The sequence below is a fragment of the Macadamia integrifolia genome, chromosome 10 (assembly GCF_013358625.1).
Source record: "Macadamia integrifolia cultivar HAES 741 chromosome 10, SCU_Mint_v3, whole genome shotgun sequence".
Lineage (NCBI taxonomy): Eukaryota > Viridiplantae > Streptophyta > Magnoliopsida > Proteales > Proteaceae > Macadamia > Macadamia integrifolia.
This window is the reverse complement of record NC_056566.1, coordinates 30,042,218-30,065,133: the sequence shown is the minus strand read 5'-3', so window position 1 is coordinate 30,065,133 and position 22,916 is coordinate 30,042,218. Positions and strand designations below refer to the sequence as shown.

At 36.2% G+C, this 22,916-nt stretch overlaps 1 protein-coding gene across 2 annotated transcripts in view; it reads right to left on the bottom strand.

The window, feature by feature from the left end:
- LOC122091970 (nodal modulator 3) overlaps positions 1-17,525 on the bottom strand; it is a 36,437-nt gene extending 18,912 nt beyond the window's left edge. For both annotated transcript variants that reach the window (XM_042662238.1, XM_042662239.1), the window contains exons 1-14: positions 17,310-17,525; positions 17,017-17,082; positions 15,083-15,169; positions 13,512-13,568; positions 12,605-12,669; positions 12,352-12,521; positions 11,711-11,772; positions 11,494-11,577; positions 10,108-10,267; positions 5,218-5,333; positions 3,127-3,255; positions 1,842-1,913; positions 1,613-1,705; positions 1,414-1,491 (exon numbers count right to left, since the gene is read on the bottom strand). In XM_042662238.1, coding sequence (XP_042518172.1) covers positions 1,414-1,491; positions 1,613-1,705; positions 1,842-1,913; positions 3,127-3,255; positions 5,218-5,333; positions 10,108-10,267; positions 11,494-11,577; positions 11,711-11,772; positions 12,352-12,521; positions 12,605-12,669; positions 13,512-13,568; positions 15,083-15,169; positions 17,017-17,082; positions 17,310-17,405 — 1,335 coding nt within the window. In that variant the 5' untranslated portion in view covers positions 17,406-17,525. The remainder of the gene's footprint in view (positions 1-1,413; positions 1,492-1,612; positions 1,706-1,841; positions 1,914-3,126; positions 3,256-5,217; positions 5,334-10,107; positions 10,268-11,493; positions 11,578-11,710; positions 11,773-12,351; positions 12,522-12,604; positions 12,670-13,511; positions 13,569-15,082; positions 15,170-17,016; positions 17,083-17,309) is intronic.
- Between the last annotated feature and the right edge of the window lie 5,391 nt (positions 17,526-22,916).

Below are 22,916 nucleotides of genomic sequence, written 5' to 3'. Positions count from 1 at the left end.
TTAATCCATTATTATAATGTTGACAATCATAATTGTCCTTGATAATTTTTTATTAATTTTATTAAAGAAAAAGGATTATGAGAGTACAAATAGGGCCCCTATCAGCATTAGAGGAGATCATGATGTCCACAGAAAGCTACACGCGCTACAACTAGTAACACCCATATTTTCATGGATCATCAATACCAGGGTTGGAAATTTTTGGTGAAACAGTGTACCTTTTCAATGTGTTTCACTTGGCTATTTTGGGGTACTAATGGCTGAAATGAGCAAAACAAATGACCGAATTTTCGACAAAACAGTGCACTTTTTGGGACTGAAATGAGCACAACGAAACAATGCTAATTCTGGGTATTGCCTCCTTTTTCGTCTTGGACATGTCGAAATTAGTGAAATTAGCGAAATTTCTGCAAGTTTTTGAACTATGTATGAAGTCCAACATGTGCCCCTTTTGCAGCCAGCAAATGCTCACAAGCATTTCCAACTGGATAGCCAAACACGGCTTACAACTAATATAATTTATTTTTAAGTATTGTTTGATTGGTAAAGCCTGCACCGAAATTAAGTTGTCTTTACTCCATAGTTGCCAAGGTGTCGCCTATGCAACCTTTGCTGAAAGGGCACCTTGATCGCCTAGGTGATGCCTTGACGCCATGTCAGTGTCACGCTGATTTTTTTTCCCCTCCTCCAACACCTAGGATAGCCTAAATGCCATGACAACTTTTCTGTACTCTTTATTAACCAATCTTCTCTAAAACAAAATGAAACAATTTTGACAACCGAAGAGTCTCAACAGCTGATATCCGAGGGTTTCACCTTGAATGTCTTCGATAGTTCATATACATCATTCTTTAAGATATGAAAACATTTACTGATGAACATTGGAGCAGCTATATTCTACTTCTTCAATCCCTTTAGGACCTTTTGGTTGAACATAGACTATGAAACAGTTCCCAAGTTGGATATCCAACTTAAGAGATAAAAAATTTATATAAGCATATCTGCTAAAGAAGGATTCTCATTTTCCCCCTGATAAAGGGAAAAAATATACAGGAGCTCACCCCAAAGGAGTTGCAGTGCTGATTGGAAAACGATGACTGTAAACGTATTATAACTCAACCTTTTCCCTTAAAACCTCTCGACAAAAAGAATTTGCATCATATCAGTGTAAACCAAAGAGAAATACGAGCTCAAACATGATATTTTTTTTAATTATCAGGCTACTTGTTCTAACAAAGGAAAGGAATGAGTGGATTCCCTTCACTTTCTATCTCAAGGATCACAATAAAAATGCAGCTATTTTCACCACAAGTTGCACTTCTTTATAAATCTGAACTATAGCAAATTGGAAGTCAATAGCCAAATAAAATCTCCTAACTTAATACAAGTTTCGTATGTTGTAGGTTAGCATACCTCAAAGCAGAATTTCCCATGCTCATCTGTTTGTTTCACTTGAGGTTTAACATTCTCTGGACCATGTGTCAAGGCTACCTGACCTCAAGAACAATCAAAGGGTAATTAGTATGCTATTAATTGGTACTAAGCCTGACCACTATTTCATTGAATAGCATGTTTAGTATAGTAGTATAGACATAAGAATCAATGAAATCACCTTTGCCTTGTCCCCAGTAACCATCCTAACAACACCGCAGATGTCATATTTGACAGCTCTAATATCTCCAATTGAAGCCATATTAGGCATAACCTAACATTCAAAAGGAAGATCAGAAATAGCCAAAGGAAATAGGATAGCTAGCATTACTAGTTGGCGAACAAAAGACAAGCCAGGGGTGGTTTTTTCATCTCAAAACTATACTAAGGAATTCAATTGATATGCTTACCAAGAAATTGTCCAAGTTGCTGAACTTGTAATGTTCCTTCTCTGCCGCAATGATGTAGCGCTTAGATGTAACCTGAACACCTTATATGTAAGTTTCTCAAGGCAAAACAAGAACATAAATATTAGATCGACTTCATTATAACAATTTTGTTCAAGCATAAGCAAGGTTATAGGTATCTGTATCGGTATCAGTGTCAGTATCGGTCTCAGCCGATACCGATATCATAAATATTAGATCAACTTCATTATGACAAGAAGGTTATCCATGCATAAGCTAAAGTTTTTTCACTCCTCATGGCCCAGATATAGAAAGCAAGGTTATAGGTATACCGATACAATACTGATATGGATCGGCTGGAATCAGGCTGTATTGGGCCCGTGTCGAGCATAATTTTAAAACTGAACCATTTTTTGCTCGATTTTCACCTGATCCATATCAATATCATATAGCTATTGGGCCCCGATGATTTACCAATATGCCGATACGATACAATACTGATACCTAGAACTATGAAAGAAAGACCTCAGTCCTCAGTCAATGAGTAAATGAGTAAATGATAGGAACCCTGTTCCAAACAGAGAGACCACAATGATAATAATTGTAGTACCAAAGTGCAAACTAGTTCTCTGAAAACTGTTATGGACAATCACAAATGTACAATACACAGTCATGAGCATAGACTGATTTTATCCGGGGAGAGGACTTTATGCCAATTAGCAACACAAAAATTTAAGCTTGCTCTTACGGAAGCATAATGAGATATTGAGAACCAAATTTTCATCACAATAATATATAGATTTTATGAACTTCCACACAACGAGCGGAATAGCCATTATCTGTGAAAATAATGTTTGCGTAGCAAGAAACTCCACGATAGTGGCCACTATCTTGCAAGATTTGAAAGGTGGATTTAGAAAGTTAACCATTTGCCTGGATGATATTTTTCTGAGACTAATTACTCCATTAAAGCATCAAATATCTTCAGTTTTAACCAAGATAACTAAGTCTCACTCCTACTAGATCCCTGAGATAATAGTTGGAAACCAGTGACAATTATGAAGTAATAAAGCCCGAAAACAGAAAGGTTGTCAACTGATGATAATTGACCTAGAAAGATAAAGGGTATAAGAAGGTTGACTCTGTGAGGATGAACTTGAATCTGACAAAGGATAAGGGGAGAAAAACTCCATTAAAATCAACAACAATGTATATTTCTGCAAATGAAGTGATAAACAATAACCAAACATATAAGCTGATGTTATCACTAAATCGCACACAGCTGTACCTGGTCAAGCTTGTAGTACCCTTGCTTGTCTGTCCCAGACCTTTCAATACCATCAACAATAATTTTCACGCCATCCACTCCCACACCATTTCCATCGATTACACGGCCACCAACGGAAAATCCAGTGACCTGGCACAACAGGTTAACAGCAGCAAATAGACATACAGCATTAAATGATTTGTAGAAAGATCTTCAGAACCCAAAAAATATGTTCATCATAAATTCCAAGTTCAATAATCTATACATCAAATTCAAACCCTGTAAATTAACCAAGTCGTACACAACCACCAACAATACAAACTCCATGATGCAAGCTGAAGAAAAAAAGATGGAAAGAACTAAGGAGACTGCATTTCAGTCAAGGAACAAAATCAAACCATAAGCAGAAACAACATCTAACTCTTCTTTATTTTATTTTTTTGGCAGTGGGGTGCTACGACCATTGGGGCATTACAAGGAAACACCCCATCTCTTAACAGCCCAATCCAACCCCCAAGGTCAAGGCAGGATTCAATCCCACAATAGCAACAGGCCTAAATCCTTACCAGTTGTGCTATCTAAAACCTTCAACCATAGCTGTCAAGGCGTCACCTAGGCATTCAGTGCCCTTCCAGAGGCGACGCCTTGACGCCTGATTGGTGTCACCTTGATATTTTCCCTCCTTCAATGCCCAAGATCACCTAGACACCATAACAACTACCATAACAACTATGCCTTCACAACTAACAGGTTATGCAAAAGGAGAATTCACAATACATATTATGCAGTAACGCTTTCTTGGACCGACACGACCCCGTTTGGAAGAAAGACCGAGACGAAACAATTCCAAATCTGGTTTTGAACTAGTAGGATATTTAGGCATTAATTTGGGTTGACACTGTAATCTTTTATTTTATTTTTTTCTGTTTTATCTTTGTAGGAGTTGGACACGTAGGAATCATGTTTTAGTGTTAGTTTCCTAATTGAGTTCTCTCTCTTTTTAAGAATGTAATTAGGAGTTTATCTATATGCTTGTAAACGATGGCAATAGAAGAATTGAATATTGAATTGAGATTTGAGTTTTCCTCACGGGTGGTGAGTTACCTGCATGTGCTTTTCGCAGAGTGACTTTTCTTTTATTTTTTATTTAAATAACAAAATAAATGAATCATCAGTTGAATTCTTTCCCCACCCAGCTAACAGCCAGGTTTCCTATAACAGCTAGGACTGATGCCTAGATGGCTTCTTTTCCATCTACGGATCTGCCCTCGTGCTGCTGGATTAGGACTCCTAACACAATGACCTGGGCTAGTGACCAAGACCACCAGGTAAAGAAAGAGACGATTGGAAGAATAAAAGCAGTCGCAGCATCGCACGTAGCTGCTGCAAATGCTCCTTGCACTGAATTAACTCATGCAGATCCTCTGACCCCAAAGGGTAAAAATTTGCACTTTGATCATACTGTCAACTGTGAAACAAACCTCGACCCAAGAAGCATTCTTATCCAGTCCCGTTCCCCCTCCTCTTCTTTGTTCTTGATGAATCTTATTCTATTTTCACTGTGTTATTCATTCTAATGGTGTCAAAAAGATCTTGGACAAATGATACATGGGATTATGAATTTCAAGAAGGCATAAATATTCCATTTCTTACCACCAAAATCTGAAGAAAAAATAAGCCAATTTCATATGATAATTCATTGAAGCATATAGCACTTCCAAATAGCACAATCAATATAGAAGACACTTAAGGTTTATTAAGTTGTGTATATGTATGTACCACAGAAGTATTATAGTCAGACCCTGAGGTAGTTAGTTTTTCTATTTCTAGTTGTTATTGTTTAAGATAATTAGTCCGCAAGGGCAGAAGAGCGTTCTAGCCCTCGCAGTATTGTACTTGGTTGTTTATATATACTATGTGGAGGGGGCTGCCGCTGGTTATGGACTGCCTCTCCTTCTTGTGGCAGTCTCTTCATTCTTCTTCTTCTATATTGTTGGTTCTGATTATTAGTTTCTGGTATTATTACAAGGTTGAACAAAAGGCAGTGTGGATACAGGTATAAAGACAACACAAGCACCAACCCGTTCCAACATAAGCAACAAAGAGCCATACCTGAAATTTTTGTGGGACAGTAACATGATTATGCCCAACAGAAACCAACACTGAAGAGGGTGAAACATCAAATACTGTATTCTCACCCTTGTAGAAAGGCAAAAGCTTGTAAACCCCTGCAACCATGCCACAGCAACTAAGCACCAACTCCAAACATATGAAAATCACCATTGTTAAGAGAAAGAAAGAAAGCAGTCACATCCCCACCCAACAGGACATTCCACCAAGAATGCCCAAAACTAAAATCTGGCAGAATCCATGGAAGTCAAAACTCCAGAAGCATATTAGCCTGCATTTAGCAAGGCGCATTTCATATATGTAACATTTCTCCATGTTAACAATAAATCTTCAACATTCATTTACATTGAGTACCTCGTGTACTACATGATGGAGGGTCTGTAGAGAAATAGGGTAGAAATCCCTTAGTAAACTCAGAGTTGCAGGGGAGAAGAAATCGCACTAAGAAAGGGTGGGGGGAGAGAAGGGATTCTCACACACTCAGCCCGCAGGCACACACCACAATATCAACTCATAATTTCATTCTTCAATTCTCTGATTTGTCCACCAATTACAACCAATATATAGGGAAAATAAAAGACATAATTAGAAACCAACTGAAATAAGGAAACTACCATAACTAAGCAAACCAATTATACTAAGACTCTCTAAATTGTATGTGAACCCAACTTGCTAAAATAAAGTGAATAAAATCAAATAAAAGGCAATCTTCCTAAATAAAGTAAATTTCTAAAATCCTACTAGATTAAGGACTCAATATGGATTCATCCAAAAAAAAAAAAGGATTCAATATGGGTCTGGTTCATCTCTGGTTGGATACCTAGATGGGTATGGATCGCTCCATGGGTGCGTATCTACATCAATTCCCCCGATGTTCAGAAAAACTCGTCCATGAGTTTTGTAGAATGGAAGAATCAACACCAATCGATCAACATCCATCCTTGCCTATATGAAGTCACCATCGAAACCACGATCGAATGATATAAAATCCATGACGTGAAGTTCACTGGTGAAGTAGTGACTCGAGAAAATAAAATCGATCGATTCACTGAAGAGATCAACCGATTTAAAATTTTCCAAAAGTTGATCTTCAACTTCCAATGGTGCCATCTCATTTTCTACCACTGGTGATTCATCTTTTCGTTCGTCTACCTGTTGTTCAAAGACTGAGATCACATAGTTGAAGGTAGAGTGTATACAATTAGATGCGACCAATGTTAGGTCTTTGATGTCCTTGTAGTGTCATTGCATCTCATCGAGCTTCTCTCGTACCAGTTGCATCTGCTAACGAATATCCAATAAAAGATCTAGATCCATCGGTCAGTTTTGCTTCTCTCTCTCTCACTTTTTTTTTGTAGGGATGGCAGAACTGTAAATATTGAAATTCAATTTAAGTCACAAAGGGGTGTACCACATGTGGGGCAGGGGTCTAATTTGGAAATAAGGAAAAATATGGGATAAAAAGGGATAAAAGATAATGGGATGGCTAGTGTGGGGAATAAGCAGAGTTAAAGAGGAGTAATTCTGGAAAAGGAAAATTAGAAAGAATAAATAAAGGGGGTTTGAGATACCGTAACCGACAAAAGGTCTTTGCGATGGAATCAGGCGATGGGAGAAGTCGGACCAGGTATGTCGCCGCCTCTCTCTCTCTTCTCGTCTTCTCTTCTCCTTCTTCTATTTTATGTTTTTCTCTCAGCTTCTTCTCTTCTTCGACTTCTTTCTATCTTCTCTCTTCTACTACGACTTCTTCTCTTTTCCACCTTTTTTTTTTTGCTCTTTTGTTCTGTTCTTCTCTTCTCTGGACTGCTGCTCTTTTTTTTTTTTTTTGGTTGTCGGAACCTTTTAAAAGGGCTCAATTGCATAAACTTGGGAGAGAGGGGGGCGGTGAGACAGGGGATCGATTCTTCTCTGGAAGAAATCAATTTTTTTTTTTTTTTTTTGGTTCTCAGTCTCGGTAGAACCGAAACAAAGAAATAAGGGGTGAAGGCGATGGAATATAGGGAATAAGGAGAGAAGGGCAATGGGATATGGTAGGGCAGAATCGAAGGGGCTTGGTGGTTATGGGAGGTGGAAGGGAGTTGTGTTTGAGTAGAGTCAAAGGGATGATGGGATCCTTCAGCTCTGATACCACTTAATGGAGGGCCTGTAGAGAAATTGGGAAGAAATCCCTGAGTGAACTCAGAGTTGCAGGGGAGAAGAAATCGCACTAAGAAACGGGGGGAGAGAAGGGATTCGCACACACTTAGCCCACAGGCACACACCACAATATCAACTCATAACTTCCTTCTTCAATTCTCTGATTTGTCCACCAATTACAACCAATAGATAGGGAAAATAAAAAACATAATTAGAAACCAACTGAAATAAGGAAACTACTATAACTAAGCAAACCGACTCTTCTAAGATTCTCTAAACTGTATGTGACCCAATTTGCTAAAATAAAGTGAATAAAATCAAATAAAAGGCAATCTTCCTAAATAAAGTAAATTTCTAAAATTCTACTAGACTAAGGACTCAATATGGGTCTGGTTCATCTTTGGCTGGATACCTAGGTGTGTATCTACATCACCACACCAGTGCAAATGGAAACACATCCTGTAAGCCGTAGGGTGATAAAAGATGTGAAAGTGGTTTAGACGTGAATTTGCCCCTAACAGACAATTTCTATTATTATAAAGCGGAAAATTTATACAAACAGAAACTAATCTGCTGAACACATAAACGCAACTTCAGTGGAAGTGGTTTAACTATTTTCAAACTGCGACTAAAATTCGCAATTTTTTGCAATGCAGGTCATGGACTAAGAAAGCCCATAGAAAGGGCTTAACAGCCCCATTAAGATTGATGGGCCCGCTTGCGAGGCACTTTTGATTACCTTTTGGTTTCCTGATTTATTTTGTCAGTTTTGTCATGGGTCAGCTGACTCAGCTCTACTCACTATTAAGATTTGTTTCTCTATAATTTATATTTCTGTCTCTTACTCTCTTTATATTAGTAATGATTGAATCGCCTAGACACATACAAGATGAATTTTCATGTTTTATGCCCTTCACCATAGTTGTCACGGTGTCTAGATGTTAGGGGGGGGGGAGGACACAAGGTGCCTGTCTAGGCGCCACCTAGGCCACATCTTGACAGCTATGAGTATAGGTTTTGTTTCCTAAACAAGAGAAGCAATAAATTCCAAACAAGAAAAAAAAAACAACAACAAAGTCTTATCCCATCTTAATGGGGTCGGCTTTAGAAGCAATAAATGCCAAATTAAAATAATGGAGCAATGCAAGACTAAAACAGAATATATATATATATAGTGCAACTTTAGTTAAAATAGGGATGAAAGTGAAATGGTTAGGATAAATGGTGGTTCTCCAATAGATAGTTTTCACAATTTAAGGTCAATCATAAATAAAGGAGAAACTGAAGATGATGTTACTCATAGAATTAGATGAGGGTGGATGAAGTCGAGAGGTGCTTCAGCAATGTTATGTGATAGACGCATCCCACTAAAACTCTAGGACAACAATAAGACCAGCAATGTTGGATGGAGCTGAATGTTGAGTGACAAAGAAAGAACATGGAAACAACATAAGTGTTTAAAGACTAAAGGTATAGACAGACAATGAATTATGCAGAAGTGAAAAGATACGAATGGCTCTAGGCTGAAAAAAAAATATGCCTCTAAACAGAGTTAATAGGAAATAAAGATCCATGTGCCAACCCATTTAGATCAGAAAAGGCTTAGTTAAATTTACTTTGCGTACCTGCACTCACTACTCAACAACATTTCGATTATGACTTTAAAGCAAGGTTCAAGGTATCGGGTTTTGACCAAGTTTCAACCCTTGGGGAGACCGAAATTTCGGTCGAAACGTGGGAAATTTCAAGGAAACAAGGAAATTTTTCCCCTGTTTGGTGGAAACTTAGGTTTCAAACCCCCAATAGTGTTTTTTTTTTCCTATTTTTTGCGTACATTTAGACATTTCTAACACATTCACATCATTAGTTGCATAAAAAAAAACACATAAAGTCATACCTGTGTGGTGAACCAAAGGTTCAGTAATCATTAGAGTTGTTGACTAAAATATGTTGTAGGTAAATGCATTTTCAAAAACAAAAAATTAAAAAAAAAAATGGCCACAGTGAATGTGTAGATCGGGTCCTCCTAAGTAACACATACAAAATTTACATAATTCTACTCTATTTACAAGTATATTCTATAAAAAAAAATGATTTTTGGGGAAGTTGGGACTTACCTCTTTGGTCCAAGCTGCCTTTCTTATGTAGATGGAGCAAGAACCATTCTTCGATTCAACTTTGTTAGGCAAAAAATGAAAATCTCCAATGTTTCCCCAAGTTTCCCACTCCTAAGAGAAAAAACTAAGAAGAGAGGGTCGAATTCTGCTAAAGAAGGCTTGGATTTCTTTTCAAACTAACTTATATGGGATCCAGTTCCACCCAAAGAGCCGAACCAGTTGGTTTGGTCGAAATTTCTCATGTTTCGATCGAAAGATATCAAAACATGGTCGAAACCTATGACTTTTAATAGTCAAGGGACTATCGTTTCAACCCATGGGGATACGGTCGAAACCTGCGAAATTTTGCAGGTTTCGATCAAGTTCCCGAACCATGCTTTAAAGTAGAATTGCATTGCTAGTTTATGAGAGATAATTGTCTCCTTTCAGTTTCTATGCTAATTCTATTAAATCCTAGTAAGAATTAACTTAATCTATGGTAGGTGTGACAACCAAATTGGAGTGTTAACAATCTAAGAAAAAAAAAAATGGCAAGATGCAATGAAATAAGTGAACACTTACAAAGAAAGGGGGGAGCATGTGAAAAAAAATATATATATAAAAACAGATAGAGAAATACCACAAGGTATTGAATTAAATATGAACTTTCCATCAGCATCAGATATAGCATGACAGAGAGCCTTCTTTTGACTTGGGGCATCACCAGGACCTTGGAGACAATCCACCTCCAATACATCATCTGAATACAAATAAATTTGAACTCCTAGAATTGGATTTCCCTGCCACAAAAGAAAAGTTAAGGCTCCATTTGCTATATCAAGAAAAATAGTACCATGGCATGCATTGACAAGGTTTCAGAACCTGGCAAGAATCAATTAAGATATCATATTGAGATTACCTAAGGCATCAAATTTTCCTATATCTCTTTTCTATGCAGTCACTCCAAACTGGGGAGTGGGGATGTAAGTTCATAGTCAATTGTATACATGGCATGGCTTTACATAGAACTTTACTTGTAGTATCAGTAGCTCTATTTCAAAAGTACCATCACTTAACTGAAGATCTCATGAAGAAAAAAAAAAATCAATAGCTAACAAATAACCACAAGAGTAGTAATTAGAATTTGAGGCTTTTCTTTCATTCCTTTCTTCTTTCCTTTTAGTCCCTTCAATCTGAATCATATCACTCCACACAGGAGCATCCCAAGGCCTCCGTTGAACATGGCCATGCCACCTCAAATGACTTTCTAATAGTTTATCATGTGTCAGGGCAACTCCCAAATAGTTCTAAAATGGTCATTCCTTACTTTATCCTTCATAGTTTTGCCACACATCCATCTCAACATTCTCATCCATGCTACACTTAATTTATCTACATGATGTTTCTTAACTACCCAACATTCCACCCCATACATCACAGTCATTCGGTCATTCCCCCAACACTCTGTGGCATTGCAAAACAATGACATACATAGCATGGCAATCTTGATGTTAATTCCAATTCAACAAAGAAAATAAGCTATAACCAGTCCCCCGACACTTTGTGGTATTACAGGTAGCCCACATGAAGTTTGCACGGACAAAAAAAATATTCCATTCATTCCCAAGTAAACATCTAGAGAAACACGCACACAGTTCAGTTCAGTTGAATTTAGATTTGGAGGGTCTCTAACAACAGTTAATGTATTGGAAGTGCTAGCATAATGAATGCCAATGCATGTTAATCTTTCAGTCTGTTTTTGTGCTGAATTTTAAATTACTATGTTTTACTTTCTTCTTTTCTCTCTCTCTCTTTTTTTTTTTTTTTTTTGGGGGGGTGGGGGGGGATGTGGGGGAGTGGGGGAGGTGCCAAAAGTTTGATCCCAAAATAACCGAAAGTGATGTATTTCTGCAGAGTAAACAGATCCAAAAAGATTTGAGCATTATGCAGACCCTAAGTTATGCATTTTTTAAATACCAAGGGAAAGCAGAATGTGAATACATGTACTCATGTTTAAGAACATTACCTGAGCAACAACAAGCCCTTGAATATCATAACCAGGGACAAAAAAGATGTCATCTACCATGCCATTTCCAAAACCCAATTCCACCTGCAATTTTGTAATGCAATCTCAGTGACAGACAAGTCTACCTCTCAATATATCTGATCAGATTGATAGACATGAGTAGAACAAGAGGGAAATAAATACTGAGAAAAAGAAACCACAGCAATAAGTATTAAACCTCCGAGGAGCCTCTGACTTCAACTCTCAAATCTGCGTGTGAAGCCTTCAATTTGTATTTTCCTGCAACCATGTACCCCAATGATTAGAACAGATTTTTGTTTAAAAAAAAATTGTGAATATAATATATAAGGAAACCAATAAAAGAAAACTCAAAATGAAAAACACAAGAAAGAAATAATGAGAAGTGCTCTCAACTTCAATAATTGTATCGTCCGAGCACAACATGCTGGACACATAATACAAATATACAAGAAACTAATTTTTCACATAATCCATCAATACATACAACAACATCCAAAACCTTATCCCAACTTAATGGGGTCGGTAATCCATTAGTACATCTATCATCAAAATATCTTTGTGGCAAGGTAACGGTTGAATGCACAGTTTAGACATTTGATGTGCACAAAAAAAAAAAAAGCAAAAGGATGATATTTAATATTTTATCTTCTGAAAACGGGCAACATCACAGTATTGTGTTACTGAAACCAAAAGGAGAAGCCCATAGAAGGATGCTATACGATCATGTTGGCCTCAAGGAGAGAGACATTTTTATAATCAACCCATCCCCCTCCCTCAAAAATAAAAAAAATAAAATTCAAGTTATCTGATTATTTTTAAAAAGATTAGAACAAAAACCTGGAATAATGTTTGTAAATGAGTAACTTCCCACTGATGACGTGTAAGCAGAAGAGACCAGATCATTTTCTAGGGACAAAAGCTCGACTTTTACATTGGAAGGCCCTCCATTTTTTAGGGAGCAGCTATCACCACCAACAGCTCCCAAAACTCTTCCAGATAACATAAACCTATAAACATATACTTTCATAAGTGATATGAAACACGAAGCATCTGCTCTATACACGGGAACAGAAATCCTTCAAAGACAAACCCTTTAAGCCGAAAATTAATGTCAGCATTCGCATTGCAACCATCTTGATCAATGACAACAGGAACCTGCAAAAAATGTTATCTATGTCATAATCAGAGGAAAGGGAATATAGATAAGTAATCATCATAGATATACATCACAAAAGAGAGGACAAAGAGTAAAGTGGTAAACTATGAATGACAATGGTTCTATGTAGGGGAAAAGGATCACTTAATTTTAACTAAGAGTCTAAGACAATTAACACCTAAAGTCATCGACTTATGTTGAGAAGCAAGCATAATTCTCTCGTAAGTATGACTCATGAAGTCATTCCCTTCTATATAATGAATAATGTGATAAATCTTTCTCCATACCCCTGGGGCTGTATCTCGATCTCCTACGTGCAAAATCCGAAGGACTAGTTTCTATGGAGATTCTCCTTGGTCTATTTCCATGATGGAAAGTCAGTGTGGCACAAAGTGAAGATTGAGAGGAGTAGAACCAAATCCCCTGTGGGTATTCTGAAGTGTAGCCTAGGCAACAAAAAAGGGGCTTGATACTTCAACTAGAGGAGCAACCAGTTGGTTTACCAAACCCCGACCAAGCATCACAGCTTTTCAGGTACAATGGGATTCAATGCCCTTATATTAACTACTCCTAGAGTTGCACTTTCAGAGCTAGGCCAGGAATGACCATTAGTGCGCAGACAAAACTTTTCAACAGTTAGGGGTCCTCCCTAATACATTTAAGAAATGATTTCCATAGGCAAGGATTAAAGTATCGGTCGGCTAAATTTAAGATATGTATCGGGGGGTATTGTATCGGTATCAGATATACTTCAAACCATCTCCATAGGGGCAAAAATCATGCACCTTAATGTAGATGTGTAATGTGATGCTTACCTAAAAAATAATAATAATGTGATTACCTTATCAGGGTCCCATGACCACCCTTCTGGTCCCTTGATTCTGATTACAAAAGAACCCTACAGACAGAAAGTACTTAATATGAGAAGAGGAAAAAAAGAATGTAAGTGCTACTGGGCTAAATGTCTTAATACAATACAAATATCAAGAATTTTTATTTAAAAAATGGCATAAAATGTTCTACTAATATAAGGGAAAAGAGAGAATACAAGGAAGAAAAGGCAAAATAAGGAATAGCAGATACAAGTTAGCCATAAAAAGACCAGAATAACACAAACTACCTCCCTGAAGTCCACATAAAAGAAAAGATAAGAAAAATGACCAACAAGCAACAGTCACCACAATGTAAATCCTAAGAATCAAACCCGTTCCAATCACTACGCTTCTACACGACTACAGAAAATTTAGTAGACCTCAGATTGCATCGTCTCACTTCAGCATGTGTTCTTGAAAGCTTTCCCCATACAAGCATCTGCTGGTGAAAGAAAAAGAGGCCCTGACACTAATTTCTTCCCCATCACTATCCCTTAACTCTGCATATAGCAAGAACTTGAGAGCACACTCATCATCCTTGGGGACATTAACCTCAAAGTCCTACTAACCACCAAAACCTTGAAGGTCTAGAAGAATCAACCTTGAGGCTAACCTGCTGTTGGACCATCATCTCCTAAATAATTCCAGGATTCAGTGATTCTTGTGTCAACCTTGAGCCATTCCATGGTACCTGTGCTACCTTACTGAGTCACTATGAGTTAGTAGTGCAAGGCCTCAGTTGTGCATTCACAACTTTTAGTTTCTATTTTGGTTAGTGCAAGGACTTGAGGAGGCCTAGTTATACCAGTAATTTGGGACTGATCTGACACTGGTTTGGGGAATAATGCAGACATTGGTCTGCTGGTTGTGCACCTCTGTGACCCTGGTGTGCGCAGGATTCTGAAATTTATGATGACGTTAGGTTGAATCCATCAAAGAGTCAAAAGTAAATGCATGTGTGCAGAATTTTAGTAAGAACTGAAGCAGGATCCCATTGCCTAGGACTGAGACAGATCGGTAAACAGTTCTTGGAGGACCCCAGGTCCTATACAGTGACAGAACATTGTAGGCCAAGTGCCCAGTGGTCTACGGTCTGAACAGTTTGACTTCTTGGTTTAATAGTCCGAAAAAACTCCTCAATATCTTAGGGGCAACCACAATCCAATCATGTTATTACATTGACTCAGAATAAGGAACACACATGCAAAAGAACGACTATTTTAGGGCCCTGATGATAGAAAGAATATTCTCTGCCATACTGCCATTTAAAAAAATCTGTCATCAAAGATCACTTGCAAAATGAGAGTCTGGGCACATGAGACTAAAAGGAACCATTAAAACACACCCTGTTCTTGACAACAAACATGCCATGGAGGGAAATAATAACTAGTAAACATAAGTCTTAAGCTCCTCTCATTGTTTATGCAAGCACCATGGAAATGCACAATAGTTGAAAGAAACAGATTTATCCCCACCCCAACCCAAAAAAAAGTTAGAAGAAACAGCTAATCAGATAACAATAATGCATGGCAAAGAATACCTTGTCATATACTGGGATGAAGTAGTAACCATTTGGAGCACATTGAGTCCTATCCTTCACCAATCCATCCACTGTACGAAGTTCAACCTACAAATTGAATGATGATGCCAGAAATATTTATGTTATATAAATTAAATGAACCAGCGATCTACTTGCAGCTTGAACTGCAACAACCATCAACGAACACCTTTAGATGTTCCAATAGCTCCATTATTTGTTATCTAGACTCAATTTTTACAGTATTAATACTATCCCTAAAGCAGTTGTATCATTTCTGCTGACACTATATACTAAATGTGCATCGGTTTTGACATTGAATTTGTTTTGCAACTTGAAATCTGAGTTCACACACTTGATCCTTTCGAACTTTTTTCCCCAGTTCTCTGTGGTACGCCACCAGTTTTCTGATATGAAAATGTTAGCATAAAAATAAAAGGTTTAAGTGCTCACCACTTTTAAAAATATTAAGTGAGTCAACCAAAGGTTCTCAAAGAAGTTTCAACCACTTAAACATGCAACTTCTAATTCATGTTTGTGCATTAACAAACAATAACAGGCTCAACCAATCTTGTTGGCTACAATTAGTTAACATGTTTTTGTGAAACATCACGTTGAGTATATTGAATCCACAAAACAATGAAACAATTGTTACGAATTTCTGCTGGAGAAAGCATACTAGAATTCAAGAAGGCTTCAAAAGAGTCAAAATACTCATTGAAAGATATGAGTACAGAAATGGATAGGAGTTCAGAAAGCAGTTTCCTCGGTTACATGTGCTTAATCAGTAAACTTTCCAAGGAAGCACAGGTCATTTGAAAATATTCGGGGCAACCGAGTACTTCCAAAATTATATCCCTGGATATGGATGGTTGTGATGGGAAATATTTTCATGGCCAGTCACGTAATAGTTCACTGAAAGTTTGAAAAGGAAGCACATGGCTTCTTTATCACGTTGCATCACGGACTAGATAATTGAAGCACCAGGCGTAAAGTCAATCTGACAATTCAATTTGTTGGCCTGAATCTATAACTTCTGAGATGCAGGAATTCAGAGATCTCATGCACCTGAATAAGCAGTGGGCAAGAACCAACTTGCATACGCTTAGCTAGAAAGAATTCGTCATCTCAACTGGTCACATGTAGCACGGCACTGGTAATAGTGGTGCAGTTCAGAACACAAGACTCAATTTTTTGGAGGTTACAATAGCAGGATTTAACAGATTGACTAAATAAGATATGGGCGAGCGTTCTCCGTACAAGAGCGGAGGGTGTGCTAGCACCACATGCTCTATGTCTCTCTCCTCTGGGCAAACAGGTCATTTCATGTGGGGAGGAGAGACGTAGAGAACAGGAGGTGCTAGACAGAAAACATTGTCCCATAAAATATATTCCATATCCATTGAAATTATTTGCCCCCTTATGTCAGTTTTTACCAATCACAACAACTGGAGATCAGCAGAATTGCTACAGTCGTCTGAGGAATAGCTCAAAAACACAGCAGGGAAACATTAAGAAAAATATTTTCACCTCTATATTTTATATAGCTAAAAAAGTGCAATATCTTCATATGAAACAATCGATCATAAGATTGGTTAGGATTCTCTTTAACAAAAAATCTACCTTCACTTAAACGAAACATAAGGGACCAAGAGAAAGAGAGAGAGAGAGAGATTAATCTTCTTCCTAACACAGATCAATACTAAGCTTTCATGTTCCTGCAGATGGGAAGTGACAATTTTGGCAGCACATGGCATGATCTTGCCATGTTATCATCTTACAGATTAATAATCTTACTCCTTTTCAATGGTAGAGTTCAGCTGGATAGAAATCTAGAGAGTTAGCGGGCTCTATTGGGTTCATTGTCGATAAAGGAACAGATCAGTTGGCATTCGAGAAGTAGGAATTTATGGTCGCTCGGAAGTGAAACAACATACCGTGATGTGAGAATAGTCCAATTTAGGATCAGTTGTCTTCCTCGACTTTATCAAAGACGAAGTTGCCTGCAACAATAACAAGAACACACTCTCAGAAACTCGCAGCTGAGAGAGAAATCACAATCATCCAAATAAGAGGCATTCAAAATGACAAAGCAAGTAGTGAATCGATATCAATAAGCTCTCATACGAACGAAGTCAACCAACAGAGATTGGGGAAACTAAAACCTTAACTTCCTAAAAAAAAAAAATCAATGTAAAGAAAACTAGGCATATAAGATTAGAGGATTGACCTCGACGAATCCTCCGCAACCTTGAATCGAATCTGCAGTAGTTGAAACTACTGAAATAGCAATCAACAAGCATAGCAAAGCATCTCCGGCCGCCATTTTGATTCGGGCAAAGCCGAAGCTTGAATAGAATGCTGTTGAGCGGATCAACAGCTGCACTGTAAATGGAAGAGAACTTACAGTAAGCGCCTAGTAATGAATCTGGGAGATGGTTCTCAGAGCAACCCAGCGAGGTATTACCATCGAGGAGTAACGAAAAGGTTTGCACATAGGGGTATAGATGTCATTTCAACAATGAGAATACTGAAAAAGTGGTGCTAGACTGCTAGTGTACCTCTTCGATCGTCCCAGAAAACCTTTTCCCAAGCCGCCGGTGGGGGGAAATCTCCTACAACACCAATTAGGGTGTCAATTCCAGGTCGCACCGGCTTGACCGGCACAGGAGGCCCAATCGAACCTGATCCGAGCTTGGCCCAATTATAATTGTTTGTTCCTAGTACAAAGGTTCCCCCGTCAGTCATCCCATCTAGATTCTAGACCAACCAATTACACGCCTGTCTAAGTTTGATTCCTTTAGCCCGACTATTTGAAATACCTACTCCACCCCCCAAGTCTCAAACCATCAAAATTAACTTAATATGACATTTTTGGATATCCAATTTCTAATAGAAACTGACAATTTGATGCTCTCAATAGACATTCTAAGGACTTTTTAAGATCCATGTAAACCATTTTTTTGGTATTCCCCTCCAACCCTATTTTGGGTGTCAGTTTTTGGCATAGTTCTTTTAAAGTTAAACGACCTAGTAACACATCTAGGCCCATCTATCCCAATTAAAGTTTGCCACCGACTGATCAATAATAAACATTATCATGCATGTCTGTGCCATGTGAACCCAATTAATTGAACGATTGGTCACAATGCAGGGAGAAAATTTGATCGAGCTCGATTAGGCCAGACCAAGCCCTACTGGTTGACACCCCTAACACCAATGGTGCAACAAATTGTATCAATCATATGGATTCCAAATGATATGGCTAAGAGAGAGAAAACAATGAAACAACTCAAGTGAAAGGGAGAGGGAGAAGGCAATGGTAATATGACATCGTGGAAACTTTTTATCCACCAATATTTTAGTTAAACAATCTTTTAATATTAATAGAATGATATAATGAAGTGTTACCACACCATTCACTTGATCGAGGGATCTAGATGGTGTCAAGAAAGTATTAGAGAATAATGAAAGTATTATTGACTTCGTATAACAAGTTGAATTAATGACTCTTAATAGATATATATATATATATATATATATATGATTGATCCCTATCCCACAACTTAGGGATAATTTTCGTTGTATTAATAATAGCCTAAGGTACTTTTCTATGCCTTCTCATATAAAAAAAACCTTTTGTTTTTGTTTTTTGTTCTTTTGTCCTTTTTTTTTTTCTTGCTTTTTTTTTTCCTTCAAATCTCAATATTCTATTATAAATGGATTATAAAACGAAGTATGGGGGAGTCTATATCTTACATACCCATTGTGGAATCTCTCAACTTTTTTCATACAATTTAAATGCCAATAGCTATCACATGGCATATCATATAAGGCCAAGTTTTGTGCGGTAGCAAACATCCAAGTTTCTTAGTCACATACCAAGTTTTAACCATATAGGAGTTTGTCACATTTTCCAATAATATAAGGGAGTGTACAATAGTGATTCATTAATTATGTGCATACATAAAACATACATGGAGATATAACCAATACATGGAAATGAATTTGATTTTTACCCAAAAAAAAAAGGAATTTGATTGAATTAAGCTCTACAATTTGATACATATGCTTTAATACCTTTTTTTTTTTTTTTTTGTTGGGTAGATATGTTTTAATAATTGGTCATGACCGTTTATATCCAACTTCTTATAATAGCCAGATCATGTAGCAGTCATGTGGGAATATTCTACCATGGCTATATGGGCACTATCATCTCCAAATAGTAAAGCTTCATATGGAAGAATATCATTTCATGCTAAAAAAATATAGGGGTAATTTTTTTATTTATTTTAGTTACTTATAATTCAATGTCAACCTTCTTTTTTCAATTGGTTTGGACTGAAATTTGACCAAAAAGTTGTGACTAGTGACGTGAAACCATCAAAGCTTGTCAACATTAAAGTTCGGTCACATGAAGCATGTCTCATACTATTGTGACAAGAATTGCATATAATAAAGACACAAATCACACCGGTGATAAAAGTGAATGTAATGCTTTTCAAACGAATAAAGATTATAATGAGCAATGAGCTAACTCTTCTATATAAACTAAATCTGAAACTAGGTTCGAATCAATATTTTTCTGATTATGGTCTAAATCAGATCAAATTTGGTTGGAATTGGTCCCAAAAACCTTATAATTGATTGTTTACAAAAATTTAAATTAATAATTAATCACAAACATTTTTTTATCTGAATCTGTCGATTCAACCAATCCAATTTTGGTTTTTAAATCAACTTGTGCACTTTTTGGCCATGGTCGTGGCTATCCAACATATTATTTATTCTCCAACCATCAAATTTTTTATTTATTTTTTTGGTCAAAACCATAAAAAAAGCATTGGCAGCATAACAACGGAGCGACCTCAAAATGAGATTATTAGGTTTTTACGTTGTCATTTATTGAATACACTTTAGGAGGTTAGAAAATACGATCATGTACTAACAAAAATTCTCCTCTTTTTTGGTAGGTTGGGGGGTGTTTGGTGGGGCTAGAACACAAAATCTGAGTTATAAATTCCATTAGCAAGCCGATAAACTTGATCAAATGTGTACCCAACAAATAAAAAAAATATATATATATGGGTGCAAGACACATCGTGTTCAATTAAGAATATAAGCACACATATTATGATGAATATATTATGCTTGTTTCAACCATGGCCTAAAATATTTCTTTTTATTTTTTTAAGAAAAAAAAATGTATATATGTATACATCTTTTTTTTTTTTTATTATCTCTCCCAATTGGATGGCATGAATTTCATTAAAAAAAAATTGTTTCGCTAGATGTTTGTTCAACCAAGGTTGGTGACATGAGTAGTTGTAATAGCCACATTGAAGATTCTTATGGGCGTGCCCAATCTAAGCTGTTGGGTTGATAAATCACTATCTTGATTGGCTGTATGTCAAATTGTACAGTACACCCATTATATATTAAAGTTTATGAGTATTTTAAACCATTGAACTTGTTGAAATATTATATTATTGTATGTTTTTAGTGATAATGTGTATATATAATAAAAAGTTAAGGCTATGTTTGGTTGTAAGACAAATTAAAGGGAAGGGAAGTGAAATTTTCATATTTAAAAAATAAATATATGTAATCATTACTCATGTGACTTTAATGTTAACTTCAAATCATTATATATTTTGTTATAAAATTTTACTTTTATTTGCATCAAAAACCCTTTGCTATAATTTGTAAATAAAAATTACACGTAAATTGTATCATTACTAAATATAGTTACAAAAATTAAATAGTTTATACAATCAGTAATGATTATAAACATTTATTTTTAAAGTAATAAAATTTCCCTTCCTTTACCTTTAAATTCCCATTGCAACCAAACAGAGCCTAAGTCTTATTGGTCAATTGGTATCTTCAAGCATCATTATTTGCAATGATACTTAGATTGGCTAATAAGGTATGGGTTGGAATATATTATATAATAATAAGTTTAGAAGTTTGGATTGATAGTTTGCAATTGGTGACATGGCTTATGCAAGTGGGTTAAGCAGGATGGCTTTGGAATTGTTTTCAACTTAATATGGCAATTATTACATCATGTCTAATGTTGGTTATATCATTATGTTATAAAAATAGCAATGGCGAAAATATAAGACTTATCTGATACATGTTGTAGTAATATATAAGATGTATTTGAATCGGATGATGTTAAAATTCACAGCATCTTAATAATTCATCATTTTCTTGAATCAAGAATAGATAAAATTAAAGTCTAAGTTGTATCATTATGATACTATCCTTAAGGTTTTTTAACATTTATAATTGTGCAACTAAGTTAACCATGTGTTTATATCTCCAAGATAAAAAAAAACTTCCAAACACATATATGTGATTACATAGGAAACTAAGGTTATGTTCAAATACTTAAATAATCGAATCTATATGTTCCTTTATTATATTTTATTTTCAAGTAAATATTAATCATTTGTAATTGATTTTATATTTATTTTCTTAGGAAAAATAGTCAAGCTATAATAAGTATTCATAAAAGCTTCCACGTGATAAATGAATTACTATGGTACTATCAACTATGCAAGTCCCAACATAAATGACTGCCATGCCCATGGAAAAGTAGTCGCAGCCCATTAAATGGAGAGAGAGAGAGAGATAGAGAGAGAGAGTGGTGGTGGTAAAATAGGGACGTCATTTATTTTGATAGAAGGGTTCGAGCACTTAGGCTATGTTTGGTAGCCAAGAGAAGAAAATAAAAGAAAATAAAGGAAAAAAAGAATCTAGAAAATAAAAGAAAATAAATGAGATGAAAATAAAAAGATTATGTATATTTGGTAACCAAGAGAAGAAAATAAAATAAAATAAAAAATTCAAAAAAATTTGAATTTTATGAGAGAGATAGACACATAGGAAATCGTTGTGTAATCATTATTTTCTGTTTTATTATCTTTTCATATTTTCTCATGTTTTCTTGTGTTTTTTGTAGGAATTTTTTTGGAGAAACAAAATAAAACTTCATAATTTTCAAGAGGAATTTTGAATTTCAAAAGGTAAATCTTATCTTGGATAAATACATACCAAGTGCAAAGAATAATTATTCACCCAATAAAAAAGTACACATTTCTTTTTCTTTTATTCTCTTGGCTACCAAACGCAACCTTAAATATGGGACAATCAATAAATGCTAATGTGTATGATTATCCAATTATAGGACTTTAGAGGGCGATCCCACAGTTGGGGATATCAAGATGTGTGTCTAAGTTGTCCTAGTTGTGGGATCATTCTTTGATCCATGGGTCATATAGAGAGGAGCCTGATCCACTCCACTGGTGTGTACAAATTTTTTTTTTTATTGTTTAAATATTTACGAATCCATTGTACAAAAAGGTGTAAGTTTGGACCTAATGGCCCTAACTCGCCTTAAGCCCTAATAGAGCTTGGGTTAAGATTTCTAACCCCGAGGGCAAGTGAATGTTGAAAAACATTGACCTTGGGTTAGGGTTGGGGGTCGGGCTTGGGTTGAGGCCTAGGCCCAGCCTGACCCAACCCAACCCAACATGGCAATGATTTTAACCATGATTTATATGATATAATTTACGAATATCACTCTATCATTTTATTTTAGATAATGAAATTTGAGTCATTGATTTTTTAGTTAGGTGTCATGAACATCTACCATTGTGTTGCACTTCATAGTTTTAATTGTGCGCTATCATTTAACCTATTGATTTTTTTTTTAATTTTTAATTTTTAATTTTTTTAATTGGGAAGAGGATGCATAAGACACATAACAAAAACATGATCAATCAATGTTAGCCCGACTTTAACACGAATCAAGGCCAATCGAGGCCAA